The sequence below is a fragment of the Miscanthus floridulus genome, chromosome 11 (genome assembly GCF_019320115.1).
Source record: "Miscanthus floridulus cultivar M001 chromosome 11, ASM1932011v1, whole genome shotgun sequence".
NCBI classification, from domain to species: Eukaryota; Viridiplantae; Streptophyta; class Magnoliopsida; order Poales; family Poaceae; genus Miscanthus; species Miscanthus floridulus.
The window spans coordinates 62,242,953-62,259,979 of record NC_089590.1 but is presented as its reverse complement, the minus strand read 5'-3'; the positions used below and the strand labels follow the sequence as shown (position 1 = coordinate 62,259,979).

The window sequence follows — 17,027 nt, the reverse complement described above, 5'->3', positions numbered from 1 at the left end:
CGAAACTGATCAGCTGATTATCGAGAAAGCTCAAATCTACTGGTAGTACTTATTCATCTGTACACATGCACGGTTAGAGTAGACAGACGTGCACACATCATCGTCGCACTACATTTTACGTACTGTACTCTCAAGCAAAGAGGGCGGCCAGAAAAAGGCCCAAAAAGCAAAAGAGGAAAACGGCCCAGGTCACCGTCACACACACCCGGGCGCCGGCGCCGCCGCGCGGCTAAGCGACGATCTCCAGCCCCACACTCCTCGCCGCGGCCGCCGCGTACTTGCTGGATGGATATACAGAGGCGTCTGCACAGAACTCGTCGAGGACAACACACCGCATCGCTACGATGATACTCGATCGGTTCAGGTCTCGTTCGACATGGACTGGGGCTCCTCAGGTTGGCCGCACCACCTCCTCTCGGACTCCCCCTCCGCTCTGGATCCACGGGTGCCCTGCATTTTTTTTTCGACGAAACCGCGGATGTTAGATGAGAGATGCCGGGAGGGCAGATAAGGCACATGATCTGTGCTAGCGTCCAATTGGATTGTGCTTCAAAAATAATCTACTAGAAAATATTCAATGCAGCAGCACGAAATCGAGATATATCACGCATAGATCCGACGACTTACTGAGGACTTGCTCGGCGGAGAACCGTCTCGAGACGTCGCGGCACATCATCCGCCGCATCAGGTCCTTGGCCGCCGGCGAGACCCCGGCGAACAGCGCGGGCGGAAACCTGAGGCTGCCCCGCAGCACGGCCGCGAACACGTCCGCGGGCGTCTCGCCGCCGAAGGGCAGCGCGCCGCCCGAGAGCAGCGCGTACATCACCACCCCGGCGCTCCACACGTCCACCTTCTCCCCGTACTCGCCGCCGGCCACCACCTCGGGCGCCACGTAGTGCGGGGTGCCCACGAGCCCCTCGGCGCCGCGGCGGCCCCGCGCGCCGCCCTCGCCGGCGCCGGCGCCGCCGAGCCACGCGGCGGAGCCGAAGTCCGCGAGCCGCACCCGCGGGGGCGCCTCGCCGGCCGGGTCCAGGTCCAGGAGCACGTTGTCGGGCTTGACGTCGCGGTGGACGACGCCGCGGCGGTGGCAGCCCGCAAGCGCCTCGGCGAGCTGCGCCACGACGCGCGCGGCGTCGGGCTCCGGCACAGGGGCGCCGCGCCCGAGCCGGACCCAGTCCAGCAGGTCGGGCCCCGTGCAGAGGTCCATGACGGTGTGCGTCCAGGCGTCGTCCTCGTACACGTCGCGCACCTGCACGACGCCCGGGTTCTCGTCGCCCTCGCCGCCCGCCAGCCGCGCCAGCTTGGGCTCCAGCTCGGCCAGCGCGCGGTCCAGGTCGTCGGCGAGGAGGGAGCGGTCCACGGACTTGACGGCGAAGGGCTCGCCCGTGGCGCAGGAGACGCAGCGGTGGACCACGCCGAACCGCCCGCGGCCGATCTCCTCGCCGATCTCGTAGTCGCGCTTCAGTTGCTCACTCATAGATCTGTTTTCGCGGTCCGTTCGTTTCATCGGGATACTTCCATAGTTCCATACCAGCAGCTGGGGAGCCCGACTATTTAAGGCCTTATTAGTCCCAAAAATTTTCACCTCAAAATATCACATCGAATCTTGCGGCACATGTATGGAGCACTAAATATAGACGGAAAAAAAACTAATTGTACAGTTCTTGGCAAAATCGCGAGACGAATCTTTTAAGCCTAATTAGTCCATGAAAAGCCGTAAGTGCTACAGTAACCCACATGTGCTAATGACCGATTAATTAGTATCATTAGATTCGTCTCGCAGTTTCCTGATGGGTTCTGTAATTTGTTTTTTTATTAGTATCCAAAAACCCCTCCCGTTATCCTTTCGACACATCCGATATGACATCCAAAAATTTTCATTTCGCGATCTAAGGCTATCCGCACCGCGGCCTGTAACCAGGCCTGCAAACGGCGCAGCAGCGCCTCTATCGCGCGCAGCGCGCACCTACATGTGGCACGCAACGGTAGCAATCCGCGCACGGGCCTCTACTCGTGGAGGCCGCGCTGCCGGCCGCTATGCGCCTCCCGAGGTGCCTGAGAGAGAGAAAGAGAACTAGGGAGAGAGAGAAAGGAGGAGAGAGAGGAATAAAATATGGAACAGTGAGGATAGAGTATGGGATAGAGGTAATACGAGTGCAGAAAAAATAAGTATAGAGTAGAGAATCTCGATAACTAGGATATAATATTTCTTTCAAGAGATAGAAATAGAGATCGACGAGTGCGGATAGCCTAAACACACCCTTATTAACGGCGCCTCGCACAGCAGAATATTCGGATCTTGCTAGACTGCGCCTGTAACGTTACTCCCTCCTTCATTTATTTTAAAAATAAATATACGTGTCGTTCTTAAAAAATCATTTTTCTTAGATTTAAGTAGATTATAAAAGATAGAATCAATATCTTTATTTCTATATATTTATTGCAAAATATTCTACTATTAATAATCTAATATTTATTTACTATTTAAATATTACCCTGTCCATTTCAAATTATAAGATGTTTTGATTTTTAGATATATGGCTTTTGCTATGTATTTAGATATACACCATGTCAATATACATAATAAAAATAATGTATCTAAAAAAATCGAGACATCTTATAATTTGAAACGAAAAGAATACTATTTTGCATATTTATTAGTTTATTTTTAAAAGTGAAATATATTTTTGTGACGAAGGAAGTACTTAATACTATACCTACATTCTAAATTTTAGTTGTTCTAATCTTTCTAGATACATAATTTTATTATGCATATAGACAATATATATCTAGATGTATAATAATAACTCTATACTTAGGGCCTATTTGGATGAACTAGAACTAGTGATTAGTCTAACTAGTTGGATTGTATGGACTAGTGAACTAACAACTAATTGAAGCTTTAGCTAGTTGTTAAACCAACCACTAGTCCACCTATTTGAATCCTCAAGAGGTAAACTTTAGTCAACTAGTTATTAGTGCGTGGGATCCAAACATGCCCAAAGAAAAACCAAAAGAACATACAATTCAAAACGGAAACAAAGCAGTAGTTAGTAGTCCATGTCGGTGCCCACACATCCCATTCATAAGACCAATTGAGCCCTATTCCAATAACGGGCCTATTTGTCCACATTTTTTTTTGAAAAAAAGCTTGAATACGATTTTGATCTGAATGATAAGATGGGCACAACGAATATCTACTCTGTATTTTTACACTAAAATATAGACATTGGGAAGTTTTTTAGTGTAAAAATTTGAAGAAGTGAAGAGCTTATCTACGCATACCTACTAGCATTTCAGCAAACATGAAAGCGAAGTTCGAAATCCAAAGCAGACGATCCCCATGAAAGCGCTTTAAAATTTGTATAATCTTATTTATCGTAGTCTCCTAAATTATTTGAGAACCAACTTGAGCCAAGCTTAACGAGCTGAGCCGAAGTCGAAAGTCATTCAAAATCATTTTTTTCATTTTAAAAGAATAACAAGTTCAATCAGAGCACTTTTGAGAGGAGCCACTGAGCCACCTCAATGAGCTTTTTGTTCAATCCACTGTGAATCCGTGAGCACTTGAGGATAGGGGCGAGCATTCGGTTTCTTGTCTTTTTTGAAGAATTCTCTACCTAGAAAATGAAAACCGATCCGTTCTAAAAGTTCAGGAACAGAGCATTATAGTTCAGTTCCGATTCTAACCAAACTAACCTAATTTTTTCAGTAGAGGTTAAGACAAAAAAAACATTCATATACTGAAACAAAATTTAGGTAGCACTACCTCTATTTTAGATAGTAATAATTGATAAAGTAACAATAACAATATAGTAGCACAAATATATACAACAATTTAATATATGAGATATCACACATAAATCAGACATAGTCTTACAAAAATATAAGTGAAGTATAGTTGATGTATTTCGGTCTTTCAATTATTCAGTTAACTGAGAGTCGGAACCAAATAAGAAACCAAACTTTTAGTTCGGGTTCTTTCGGTTTCGATTCTAGTTGTTTCTGTCCGGTTTTGGTTAAACTATGACCACACACTCCTTCAGGAGCGCCCGAGCCAGCCACCTCAACACAGCCTGCCCGTGTATGCCGCTCCAAACCCCAGCGGCCCCTTCGGAAACAAGACACCCAACGGGGCCTGCGTAAGGCTGTCTCCAGCAGCTCATGCAAAGCGAGACGCAAACCCAAAATAGGTCGTGCACAGTGCTTTAGTGGTAAAAAAAACAGCGCTCCAACAGAAGACGCAAACAGAGCACACATTTTGGGTACGAGGCGAACCAGGATGCTTATTTGCGTCGTCTCTCGCCAAGACACAAACCTCCAGCGCCCGTAGGAGGCGTCGGGGTGGAGCAGCCGGCGCTGCCCAGGCTCACACGCGGGGCGTGGCTAGCTCGGCGAGGCGAGCTCGCCGTGGGAGCACCTCCGGAGCCGCCGGCCTTGGCTGCCTCCCGGATCTGGGACCGCTCCCCCGCCGCCGGTGATGAGCAGCGCCGCGTGGGGGCGGAGGTGCTCGCCGGCGGTCGCCCAGCGCTCGCCGGATCTCGCAGGGAGGGAACGCCGGAGGGAGGGAGGCCACGCAGGGGAGGGAACTCGTCGCCCGGGATCTGAGTCGTGCTCGTCGCGTTTCTTCAGGGGAGGGAGGGAGGCCGCGCCGGGGAAGGCCCGCGAGTAGCCGCGGGGCGGGGTCGCCGGGGCTCCCGCGCGGTCGACCGAGGCGGCAGAGGCGGCCGGAGCGTCGACGTAGGGGCTTGGCGCGTCGGGGTCGCGGGCTCGGTGGCGCGGTGCAGACGGTGGTCGAGGCAAGGACGTCGACGAGCTCGCAGTCGGCAGGCGGTGCCGTAGGGCTCCGGGGCGTCGTCAGTGGAGAAGCGGGATCTGCTCGGCGCTCGGAGGCTCGGCTGCTTGGGGGATCTCCTTTTTTGGGTCTACTGTTGGAAACCGGAAGGTTTGGGCGCGTAACCCTTTTTTTCCTGCTGAGACCAAACGAACGAATGCATCTCGTATTTGGGCGAGGGCTGTTGGAGAGAGTCTCAGAGAAGGACCCTCCATTCGGAGCTGCAGATGTGTTCGTCTCCTCTCCTGAATCCCAACCGTAACGCTTCTGGCTCTTGGGTAACGTTTCGGCCGTTTTATGCCAAACTAGTGGCCCAGTGGGCCCGGGCCTTCCAGAACAGCCAAGGTACGGTCCGGGCCTCCGAGCTCCGGCCAATCGGCGATCGCGGGAGCGGGACCACTCATGCGCGCGGTCTCGCGGGGAGGCCACAGATGACCGGTCTGTCCCCACTCCCCCGTTCGCGGCCAGCCAGCCGTACGTGACGGTAACGGACAACGGAGGGCGAACCGGTGTGCCCTGATGATGCGATAAGATAAGATAATGCAGCGATATAAGCAGCTCGTCCGCGCAACGCGCCTATCACGGCCTCACGGTGATCTGCTGCCACTTGCCTGCCGGACCTTGCCAAAGAATGCGATGGCGTGCTGCCCGCAGCTCGCGAGTGCTGCAAAGAATCTGGGCTTTTTACATTTCACACAAGTGGCTTTAGTGCGGTGCTCTCGCCAGTGTATTCATCTTGCAAATTACTCTAGTATAGAGTAGACATCGAGATCTTATCGGCTCGTATCTATTGTAACCAATTGTTATAACTACTCCCTCCGTCCGAAAAGAATGTAATCCTGGATTTCAAATTTTGTCTCAGAAAGAATGTAAATGTAAACTTAAAATCAATTTTTCCAATAGGACCCACATATTAAAAATACCACTACAAAAATACCACTACATGTCTAAAAAGCTATCATATTCTATTCATTCACGAGAACAACATTCCCGAATATAACCATTGTTTTAGTTTCTAGAATGATATAGTATGGGTAAATACATAATTTGACACCTACACTAATCTTACCTTGAAAAGTCAGATTTACATTCTTTCTGAGATGGAAGTAGTAGTTAACTACTTAACTGCTAGGTTCTAAAGGTCTTCGGCAACTACATAGTTTGATCTTATAGAAAGAAACTACATAGTTTGATAATACTATCTCTGTCCTAAAAAATTGCACATGTACTTTTAAATTTAGCATGAGTCAAACTTTTTAAGGATCTGTTTGATACTAGCTAGATAAAAATTAGCCAAAACTAGCTCAAATGCATCCAAACAAGAGAGCTAATTTGTTAAGCTAAGTCTTCAATTAGTTGTTAACCAACTAGCTAGCCAACACAACTAATTTTGACTAATTTTTAGTCCCAGCTTGTAACTAGCCATGTGCCATAGATTTATATTTTATATAAAATAATGCCAACATTTTTATGACTAGAAATCGGAAAACACTACAAAAAAATATATTCCATAATAAATCTAAAAATAATTATTTAGTAGGATTTTTTTATATTATATTTGTTAAATTTGAGATTTGAGATGGATTGATTTGAGAGAAAGCTAGAATTGTTTTTGTTTTGGACGGAGAGGGTGTATGGTAACTCGTGAAGTTACTATGAAAAAGCTACTGACATTGACATGATAAAAGTATAGTATGCAGTTAACTTTCAGGTCTGTGATAGTACCCGCACTTGATCCATTTTTGCAGTAATGTGCTCCATCTGTCTCAAATTAAGTGTCGTTCTCACTTCTCAAGAATTCAAATGCTTTTAATTGACTAAATCTATAAAAAATATTAATATTTATGGTATAATTAGTATCATTAAATAGATCGTTAAATCTATTTTCATAATAAAAAATTTTGGATACAAATATTATTAATATTTTTTAAAAAAAAATCTCGACCTGCACAAATATCATAATAACACTTATTTTAGGACAGAAGGCATAACACTTTTCATAGATATAACGTTCCCTTTTTTTAATACTACGTCACCATTAACATCAATAGAAAGCCAGTAAAAGTGGGCCACGATTCCAAAATTCTACTTTTAACCAACGATCAATTTATGTTCTTGCAGAAACTGCCATCACAGTAACACGCTGGAGTAATGAGCAATATACGTACTATATATAACAAACAAATTGCAGTGAATGCTTCTACAAACAAGATGTTTTTTTTTTTTTGCGAAATATAAACAAGATGTACTGTGCAGGTCTGTAAGCTCCATGCCAACTGTGCTACAGAAACAACGTCGGAAACCTATTTACCACAAGTTAGCGTGACATTAGCGCTACAAAAAGGGGCCATGGGCAGGAAGCCACGTGTTAAAAATGAATCATCATTCTTTTGTGTACACAAACCTACCTAAAATACATGGATTTTACTTAAACGTTAAAAACAAAAGCTTCGAGTTCTTGACGCATTTCTGTCTTTCTGACCCTTGTTGAAGGCTGAGATTGCAAGATGCTCCGCTGCGTATGTCATAAAAGATGCCAGCACAATACCACCAGCGACCATTAATCCTAGCCTGCCAAAGGAAAGAACACATTGGACTCATCACTTACCGGCATGCTAAAATCAAACAATGTAAGTCTCATCATTTACTGGCAAGCATAACTCAACCCTTTCGATGAATTTATGTGCATTAGTTACTAGACTCAAAGTTGTATTTATAAGCTAGAATCTAAGTTATATCTGGAATTTGGCACTCTACACTACAAAGCCATCATATAAGGATGGAAGAAGCAAACTCACTTTCTGAAATTAGGTTGTAATGTTTGTCCTAAGCATATTACATATGACCCCTAACTAAATATATGATGTGTTAAGTTCACAAGTACAACCTTAACCATCATAGGCCAAACCCTACATACCAACACCCTCAGATCGCCTCAACCCCCAATATTAAGTTCCAGACACCTTCTCTCGCATCATAATACAGGAAATACTGAACACGGGATCTATATCTACATATTCAAGAAACTACTACAGCTGAGTCTTCCCTACATTCTTCATATAATCATATGCAGGAGTTTATACAAAGGGGCTAGTCAGGTGCCTTACTTTGTGAACAATGCAGTTATGCCCAAGATAGTTGGTAACAATACAGTAATAGTAGCTATAGTTGCCATCCCTATCCAGTAAAATGTTGCATCCATGTCGCAGTCAGACATATTTCGCTGATGGCCTGCAAAAGACCAACTGTTTAATACTAGGATGATGAAACCCTTTGAGAGGCTAAATAGTTCAACATACCTGGACCCATATGATTCTCTGATGCATCAGAATTGCTAAAGCCCACATGGTTTGCACTGATACTTCCCCACCGGTAGACAAAACGGAGATAACTCCCAAACAATAAGAAGAATGCCACAAAGGTCCACTCAAGCATCAGTAGCAAACCTGTCCATGGCATAACCTGCCGTGGAATGATAATGAAAGCAAATGCAAGAGAGAAACCAGCAGACATGAAGCAGACTAGCACCGCAATTGCCCCAAAATAAGAAGGTAGCTTCGAATGTCCATTTGATAACTGCAGGAACGCCAAGGAACCATCAAGTCGATATAATATAATATAATCAATATGTTTCGGTAAGGAGATCATACAAAGATGCAAAAGAAGAACCAGAATTAAAAATTCCAATAGAGCAAGACATCCTCCTAGCCAAGTTTTTAGTCAAAAATATTAGAATCAAGCAGAGATGGATTGTCTGTCTAGCATCGTAGGGTGGGTCCTCTGTGTTGTACTCTGCCGCATCGCGTGGGTGGGTTAGCCTTTCGTGGTGTTAGACACCATGCTTGGCTATCCTTTCTTGTACATAAACTTCATTCGTCCTAATTGAAAGGCAGAGCTCCTGCCATTGTTTCAAAAAAAACTACGATGGTGATGAGAGAAAACAAGCGAATCGAAGGGTGTGTACAATTGGGCTTGGGGAGTTGGGGGCCTGGGCCAAAATGTATAGTTGTACTGGCTGAGCGCACAACAACTTCTCTCTCTGTAGCTCTCGCCTTGAAAGATATCCCTAGAGTAGCGCCTCAGCGGCCAGCACCCCCAAACGGCCAAATCTGGCACATAGCTTTCGTTCCATTCTATTAGTTGAGTCTCAGGCTCTCAGCCATGCCGTGGCGCAAGGTGTGCATCTAGGCAAAAGAGGATAGCATCTTGTTCTGCTACGCTCACATGTAAAAGCTTCAACTTGCTTTGTGCCTTTGTCTCTAGTTGTGACAATGAATCTCTTCAGTTTGGTGCATTACCCTTGAATAGTTAGGGAAAATGCCAATGTATTTCTTAAGTAGAAAGAATTAGACAAAATGCCGAGTCTCTTTATTCCATTATCCTGATTTCAGTTGAAAAGTTTTCAAGCGTGAATTGGAGATAGTACAAATAGGGTGTGATTGGTTGCTTGCATGCAGCACAACCCAAGCCTGCATAAACATATGCAATGTCTATGTGTTTAGTTGTCCCACACAGACAAGCTGTGTTTTTTAAGATTGTGTTTGATTGCTTACATTGTGCCAAGTTCTAGTAGAGGAGGGGAAGGTGAGAAATTTCATTTTTGTGTGCCACATCGGCTTGTGCACAAAATCTGCCATACTGGCTAATGCTGCACGAAACCTGCTTTGAGCACTGTGCAAGTCTGCATGAGCCTCTGCAGGCAACTAAACACGAGTAAACTACACTGCAGGCAACCAAACAGATCCATAGTGATACAAACTCCCCTGCAATCGTTGCCTTTGGTGAAAAAGTTGGGAATACTAAGTACCTTCTATTGACACATGTAATAAAACTTGACAAAACTGATTGTCGTTTGGAGCTCAAATTAGGTAGCATGCCAAGGAATACATACCGCATACGGCACAGCTTTCAATGTTATCGACCTTTCTAAACTCTTTACAACCCCTTTTTCCAAATTTTAAGTGTACATGTATGGTCGCCATATCTGTGATATCCTTAATTCCTTATATATATTTGTAAAGTTGTGTATCACGGAACAACTGTATGATATCCCTTTTCTATGACATCTACTCTTTGGCCTACCTAAACTTTGGGCTAGATCTGCCAGTGGATCAAGGACTGAAGTAGGCACTTAAAATATGAAACAAAGTGTCTTTTAGGTTTCATAATTGTTCCTAAAGGTGGCATATTAACAAAATTGAGTAGCCTGCAAATTTCAAGTGGGAATGCAGATTTGTCACTGAAGAGGTTGAGAGCTAACCCTTTGGTTTGAAATACCAAATACGGGCGACGAACCCACCACTGAATAAGATGGAAGTGACTCTTCAGACTTGTATTTGTGGCGAGCTCTTCTAGCAAATGCACATAGTGATCTTATACTTATCAACTCCTTGTTTGTCTGTCAGAAAATCATATAGACGAATTGAGGGGGCAGGGAATCTTCAAAATCATGTGTGTACAAATGTTAAATAAAATAATTGCTACAAGGAACAGATTATATAACCTGAAAACATGATTGGTAATAACCAAATAACAGCAAGCAAAATGGGAGAATGAACAATATTTTGACAACCAGCTGGTCATGAGGGTTCCTTCCCCCACCAGTTCCTGGAAGAGATTCTTCAAGTTTTTGCCTAATATCCTGCAACGATGGAGAGCATAAATTTATTGCCAACATGCTTGACATTTATTTTTTACTTAGAAAATTGCCTATGAAGTGAGGAAACGGTTGATAAAATGAAATATTACCTGCCATGTTTCAACAGGTTTTACAAGCCACACTGTGAACCAGTCCCAGGGTTTTAGGGGACCCAGCGTGTAATGGATGATTCTTAATTCCTTTTCATCAACCATCCACTATGACAAAATAGAAAGTCAGATCCATAACCAGGCCCAAGCACCAAGCTATAGTACATGTAAATAACAATCAAAGGGTACTCAAAATATTGAAAATTGTACTCTAAACAGAAGACCAAACTATTTCAAAATATAATAAAACAAATAAACGCTGGTGCTTGGGGTTGTGAAACTAAAGACCTTCTTCAATAAAATCGAAATGCTAAAATGATTATGCTAATACAGTCCAGACAACCAATTGGAACATTCGTAACCATATTTTGGGTGGTCCTGTTTAGAGAGAGCAAGAAGGTAGATCAAATGTAATATTCCTTAGATAAGGCTAGCAGAATAAGGTCAATACAATTAATAATGATTTTCTGATGATTAACTTGCATAAGATTGACGACATACAAGGCTGACAAAACTTTAGTTAACCTTGATAGTTGGCATGCTCTGACAAACAGGAGTGCTGATGGTAAATCAAGTGAATGGAACAATCATGTAGTGGGTTAACATATTGCAATGTTTTTATATACCATTTAATCATGATAGTTGGCCAATACACTGGGCCCTGATCAATATGCAAATACACATAAGGAGCCTTACCTTGTTTGCTAGCATGTAAAGACCAACATCAGCATTATACAAGGTAGAAAGGCGTTGTGTCTCCGGTTCAGGAGTTAAAGGCGAGTCTGGCTCATAGACACGGGAGTTGGCAAAATCAGAATAATATGAATTTAGAAAACCTTGGTCCCCTGCATGAATTAGTTCAACATCCAAATCAGAACTATTAGACTGAAAATGCTGAATTGCCAACATGCTAAAAACAATAAAAGAAAACAAGCCATACATAACTGGTAAACTTGTAACTACAGCCAGTCTGTTCTAAGTAATACATTCAACCATAGCAAAATGATCCACCACATAAAGTGTCTTCTAGATAATATAGACCTGTCTAAGCAAATGTCAAATGGATATGTAAAATATTGTTTTCGAAGATCCCATCATACCCTAACCCTCAGTCCTAAAAAATTCCAAGGAAAGACAGATATTGATCAAGAGAAAATTCCAGGCTCCCAGGGATTTTAGCGTCACAGGGAAGAAAAAGAACAGAGCAACGATCTCGTATCAGCAGGCCTGGAGCCCTGGAGCAACTGTTTGGACAGAGAACAAATGAAGATAGGAGTGGCTATCGTAACAGCATAAAAACAATGGATGCAGGCTCTGTTAAAGCATGAAAATGTACATGTGCAGCCATGGACTGGATAGCTGAAAATGATGTTTCTCCATCATCAATGGCACAACAGAGGGCTAAAGTCTGAAAAAGTGCTGCCACTGGAAAACTTGCAGAAAGATCGCCATGGAGGCTGGTGTGGCAGGTCGTAGAGTACTTGCATACTTTCATTTGCCACCGTGCCCTTAGGTCAGTTATATAAGCAGTGATGGCTTATTTTATCAATGCTATTTTAAAAAAGGGCGTACCCAGTGCAGAGAGCTCCCGCTCTGTGCGGGGTCTGGGGAAGGGTGTCAGTGGCAAGCCTTACGCCTGTGCAATGCGAGGGGACCGCAACTCGAACCCAAGACCTTCCGGTCACAGGCGGTAAGACTCTACCGCTTGCACCAGGCCCGCCCTTCTTATCAACGCTATTTTGTTTAAAAAAATCAACGCTATGTAATTAGTCTTTGAAGATAATTAGCTATTTCCTATACTCCACAAAATATGTCCTGTAACAATTAACATCATATCATAAGCTCTTAGACATGTACTATTATATTTCGATGCACTTAAAAAGCTGCTAATCATTAATCTTAATCAATATGTTTTCCAGAAGAGACTAAATAAAAGGGAATAGTGACTACTGGTACTATGGCCTCCTCATAAAGGAATTATGTTAACAAAAAAATGGAACATAGAGAACAGGAAAAGAAGAGCACTAACCTCCAGTGTAAGAAGGCAATTGACCCACTTTGTTGATCATATCATTGAAAAGAGTTGCAGAAGGTTCAACAACCATCACACCGGAATTCATTCTTTCAGAATGCTTCAGGTTTCCACAAAACTTGCCACACTTGAAAAGATCCTCGATACTTTTCACAACTATAGTATCTGCATCAAGGTAAACAACTGGGAAAGCAGCATTTTATCAGAACAATGAACAAAAACGAAATCAACGCCATGTGTGATACAGAAAGATAAAACGATGAACTAGAAAAGACACTGAAAGCCATACCTTTTTTGTAGCTTGTCATGTTAAATATCTTTAGCTTGGTGTAGACACCCCAAAACCTCTTTGGCCTAACTTGATTAGGATTAGCCAGTAATGTTATACGATTCACAATCCAACCATCTGCCTGATGAAATATATGCAAGGTCAGCTTCACTACCAGATCAAACTGGCACAAGATCTACATGACTTGAATGTCCAAACTCAAGGAAACATAAATGCTACTAATGTCCTGAAACTAATTTTAGTATGTGTTGATGTTTTTTAGATGATAAAAGTATGTGTTGATGTACGGGGATCACATCATGAAATCAATAGGAACAAAGGAGAGATCCTCATCCAGCTCCACAGCACTTGTGACACAAAATTCAGTACAAGCCTTCCCAAAATTCTAACCAATTGGGCAGCGAGATCAGTGAGCAGCTCTAAAATGAGCATCATCAGCCTCAACAATAACCCCGCGCAGCTACGCACTCCAGCACAGACACTTCAGGGAGCTACCCAATTCTCCTTAATAAGGGATAAAATACCCAGACTAAAATTACAGTGATCGGAGCTTCGGCAGACCTGGAGGAGCTTCCGCGAGTACTCGGAGACGCCGTCGGAGACGAGCACGACCATGTCGCGCCGCGTGCCGGTGTCGCGGAGGGACTTCCCCAGGACGCGCACGCCGAGCACGAACTCGTCGCCGTACAGCAGCGTGACGTAGGCCTCCTCCGTCGCGGCCGCCGCGATCCCGACCCCGGCACCGGCAGCGAGGAGCGCCGCCGCGACGAGGGCGGCGGCCAGGAGGGCCGGCGACCGCATCGGGGCCGCCGGATGGGATCGCGGCTCGGGAGGGCGGGGAGCGCGAGTATGGAGTGGGGCGCACGTGCGACGCAGCGGGAGATGGCTGGCGCGCGCCTGGCGGTGCTCGGAATCAGATCGGAGGAGCCTTTGGGGGATGGGATGGCCGGATGGGGGGGAGTTTGGGCGCAGGTGGTGTTCGAGCGCTGGAATGTTTTTGTTTCGCGGAGATTAGAGTATTCGGTCAAACGGTTCGTCCAACTTGGAGTTCTCATCGAGTCATCGGAGCGGCAGGCGGCTCGTCGTTTTGCTGATCTCTGGACGACAGATGGGCCAGGGCCTCGAGGGAGGAGGAAAGCGGCCAAGGCCGGCGGGATTTCTAGACGAAACTCATCAAAACGTGCGTGTTTTCATTGCAGAACCACGAAAGTGCCGAGAAATTTGATATCTGGGACTTCCGACATTGCGCTTCGCAGTTTGCCATTCATAACGTGGACTTCACAGAAATAGGTCTCAAAACATGTGACACTTGATTTCATGTGCAGAAAAAGACCACTCCATCCCTAGAGGCCTATTTGTTTGAATTTTAGTATTTAGAATTTTAATTCAAAAGCTGGCTTTCTGAGTTTTGTCTTTTGGTTGTTTTTTTTTGCTATTGCCTTTTTATAAATGTTTTAGCTTCTCATCATACTAAAAGTCCAGAAAGCTTCTTAGAACATATTTTTTAGCTTTTAGTTTATTTTATTAGAAACCATTTTTTTTCAAAAGCCAGCTCAACATTTATGCTGAAGCTAAAACAAACATGTCCTAAGGTCTAAGGGTCCTGTGCCGTGCTTCGAAAATATTATTTAATCGGGTTAATTGGACCAGTGCCATTGCAATTCTGCGAGTTTGGAGAAATCAGTTTGGAGTTCAAATTTTTTTTTACACCCATGTTTAGAGTGCTTCAGTGTGCAGTGTTCTATTTATTCACACCACCGTTTGATTTTGAGTTTGTGACACAGGAAAGGAAAGGAAAGTGCTGGCTGCTCGGCTCCGTCATGGGCTTACGGAGTCTGGGCTGACTCGGAGGAAACAATGAAACACACAGACGCAATCCAGTAGCGGGTGACGGGCCATGGGCCGGATGACGTGCGAGTCGGCGGAGGAACCCACCCCGCCGTCTTTCTAATCCCTACTCCCCATATCCCTTCCGCCGAGCTCGGCGGCGTCTCGGTCTCATCGTGACCGGGCGGAGAGAGGTAGAACAGACACCCACCAGGCAACAGCCGTGAAGGGGTGGCGTCAAGGCAGCGCTGAAGCGTCGGCGACCTCGAGGCTCGAGCTCCCGTGCCGCCCTCCGAGCTAACCTAGATGAACATACTCGTAAGCAGAGGCGCCTCGACCCTACCAGTTGCTCCAACGCTTTGTTCGCTGTGCATAGTTTTCTCGTGCTGAATGAAACCGCCCTTTTCCTTCCCCCTTCTCTGCGCGAAATATCTCACAGGAGAGGATACGTGGAGGTGGCGACAGGGCGGCCGCCACGGAGCCGCCGCCCCCGCAGCCGGTGTGCTGGGTGGAGATTTCGGAGTCCGTCTCACGGCTCTGCAGCTTCGACGCCGCTGGTAGTGGTGGCGGCAGCATCTCTGTAAGCCTTCTCTTTTACCTGGAGCTCTTGATTTCCTGAATCCCGCACCACATATCGTTCTAGTATATCGCAGACTTCATCGTTTCTGTGGGGGAACAGAAATCTGCCCGTGGGATAACTTAACACAGTAGTATCAGCTGAGAATGCGTTACTTTCTTCCAGTAAGTTTCAGAGTAGGTGTTCCCTGCTAGCACTTTTATTTTATTATAAACAAATTGGAAGAGTAAAGGGGGAAATGGGACCAATGTGATTCACCTAGGCACTAGCATTCTCCTGATTGGCACAGCTGTTTTCTGTTAAAAGGTTTTGTGATTGGTCGGTGTTTTGCCTTTAAAAATTTTCAGATTGCAATCAGTGTTGTGATAGACCACCGTCTCAACAATTCAAATATTTTTTGTTGGGTAGTCAAATGATTTGCCTGCTTGAATTGTTGCTGGGATTCAAGATGTTGATTAACCCATATCCTTCGTCACCCCTCTTATAAGTTATATAACTTCGGAATGGTTATGCCATCTGCAGTTTGAACATTGCACTATAGATCAAGGGCGTACCCAGTGTAGAGAGCTCCCGCTCTGTGCGGCGTCTGGGGAAGGGTGTCAGTGGCAAGCCTTACCCTCGCCTGTGCAATGCGAGGAGACCGCGAGTCGAACCCAGGACCTTCCGGTCACAGGCGGTAAGACTCTACCGCTTGCACCAGGCCCGCCCTTCGCACTATAGATCAAGGAGATAGCTAAATACTACTCATATTTCGATGGTAGTAATCACTACCAAAATGGTGGAATTCTCCTAGTGTTTTTAAGTAGTAATAAAACACTACCACTAGTCATAGCACATGGGAATCCTCACTAGGAGGCATTTGGTAGGGAAAGTTTATACTAAGTTTTGAATGCTAATACACTAGGAGAAGCCCACATCACTAGGAGAAGTCTAAAATTCTGGTTGTGAATGATTTGCCACAATGGCACACATATCTATAGGCCTTGATTTCTCTCGATGTACCTCAGAAATGTACAAGTTGTTACCTGAAATACAACCTCTAAATGTTTGCTTGGACAAATGAAAATCATATAACCTAAGTGTGCAATCATGATTCTGTAGCAAAATTAGTAAAATCTTACTTCATCAATATCTTAAGGGTTTATTTAGTTTTCTTTCAGTCCGTAACTCTTCTTTTCCTGCAGGTAAAAGTTATTCAGGATTCTAGACCTATACATGATAAAGTTGTTGATTCTTTCTTGAACAAGTTTTTTCCATCAGGTTATCCATACAGGTATGAAGTTCTTAGGCTCATTGCTATTCTAGATAATTCTGCTGGGATACATCCTATTGTGTTAAGTCTCTGCTATTAATCATGCAGTGTGAATGAGGGTTACTTAACTTATACCAGATTCCGAGCACTACAGCATTTCTCTAGTGCTATGCTACATGTGCTGTCAACACAGGTCAGTAAATCTTTTCCATATCTTGTGTGAGTTGATTCCATAAATTACGGTTGGTCTTCAGAACAGACTGCTAAGCATGTTGAGATCTTTGACTTCTGTTCACTTCGTTTATGGAAAAAAAAATTATGCTCGTCAACTGACTGCCCAAGTGGGCTGTGGCTCAGTCATTGCTATTTGCTGCAGGTTTGCGACCTACCCCAGCTCAAGCAACTGCTTTAAGTTGGGTAAGCATATGATGACAGAGATGCTAAACATTCAAGCAGGTACTGCTATGA

At 44.7% G+C, this 17,027-nt stretch overlaps 3 protein-coding genes across 4 annotated transcripts; 1 reads left to right on the top strand and 2 right to left on the bottom strand.

Annotated features, from left to right (window-relative positions):
* LOC136490953 (phosphoenolpyruvate carboxylase kinase 2-like) lies at nt 1–1,523 on the bottom strand. Its single transcript, XM_066487151.1, has 2 exons — nt 628–1,523; nt 1–450 (listed from the first exon to the last, which is right to left on the bottom strand). The coding sequence occupies exons 1-2, from the start codon at nt 1,505–1,507 to the stop codon at nt 392–394; spliced, it is 939 nt and encodes a 312-aa protein (XP_066343248.1). The 5' UTR covers nt 1,508–1,523; the 3' UTR covers nt 1–391.
* A 5,460-nt stretch (nt 1,524–6,983) lies between these two features.
* LOC136490952 (inositol phosphorylceramide glucuronosyltransferase 1-like) lies at nt 6,984–13,930 on the bottom strand. Of its 2 annotated transcripts, none has more exons than XM_066487150.1 (10): nt 13,465–13,930; nt 12,904–13,024; nt 12,612–12,797; nt 11,279–11,427; nt 10,583–10,690; nt 10,338–10,475; nt 10,134–10,232; nt 8,134–8,410; nt 7,942–8,065; nt 6,984–7,405 (listed from the first exon to the last, which is right to left on the bottom strand). In XM_066487150.1, exons 1-10 carry the CDS (start codon nt 13,702–13,704, stop codon nt 7,270–7,272), a joined length of 1,578 nt encoding a protein of 525 aa, XP_066343247.1. In that variant the 5' UTR covers nt 13,705–13,930; the 3' UTR covers nt 6,984–7,269. The 2 variants fall into 2 exon arrangements, with proteins under 2 accessions (XP_066343247.1, XP_066343246.1); XM_066487149.1 differs by having other exon boundaries at nt 10,095–10,232; nt 13,465–13,929.
* A 964-nt stretch (nt 13,931–14,894) lies between these two features.
* LOC136494421 (protein root UVB sensitive 2, chloroplastic-like) lies at nt 14,895–16,971 on the top strand. The gene is made up of 5 exons (XM_066490589.1): nt 14,895–15,048; nt 15,170–15,310; nt 16,492–16,580; nt 16,668–16,752; nt 16,936–16,971. Exons 1-5 carry the CDS (start codon nt 15,037–15,039, stop codon nt 16,969–16,971), a joined length of 363 nt encoding a protein of 120 aa, XP_066346686.1. The 5' UTR covers nt 14,895–15,036.
* The last annotated feature ends 56 nt before the right edge of the window (nt 16,972–17,027 follow it).

Coding starts and splice junctions, on each gene's coding strand:
- LOC136490953 (XM_066487151.1), bottom strand. CDS start 1,507: ATGAAACGAACGGACCGCGAAAACAGATCTATGAGTGAGCAACTGAAG. Junction 451..627: donor CTCCGCCGAGCAAGTCCTCA/GTAAGTCGTCGG, acceptor AAAAAAATGCAG/GGCACCCGTGGATCCAGAGC.
- LOC136490952 (XM_066487149.1), bottom strand. CDS start 13,704: ATGCGGTCGCCGGCCCTCCTGGCCGCCGCCCTCGTCGCGGCGGCGCTC. Junction 11,428..12,611: donor ATTGCCTTCTTACACTGGAG/GTTAGTGCTCTT, acceptor TAATTCATGCAG/GGGACCAAGGTTTTCTAAAT. Junction 10,691..11,278: donor TTTACATGCTAGCAAACAAG/GTAAGGCTCCTT, acceptor ATTTTGTCATAG/TGGATGGTTGATGAAAAGGA.
- LOC136494421 (XM_066490589.1), top strand. Junction 15,311..16,491: donor GTGGTGGCGGCAGCATCTCT/GTAAGCCTTCTC, acceptor CTTTTCCTGCAG/GTAAAAGTTATTCAGGATTC. Junction 16,581..16,667: donor CCATCAGGTTATCCATACAG/GTATGAAGTTCT, acceptor TTAATCATGCAG/TGTGAATGAGGGTTACTTAA.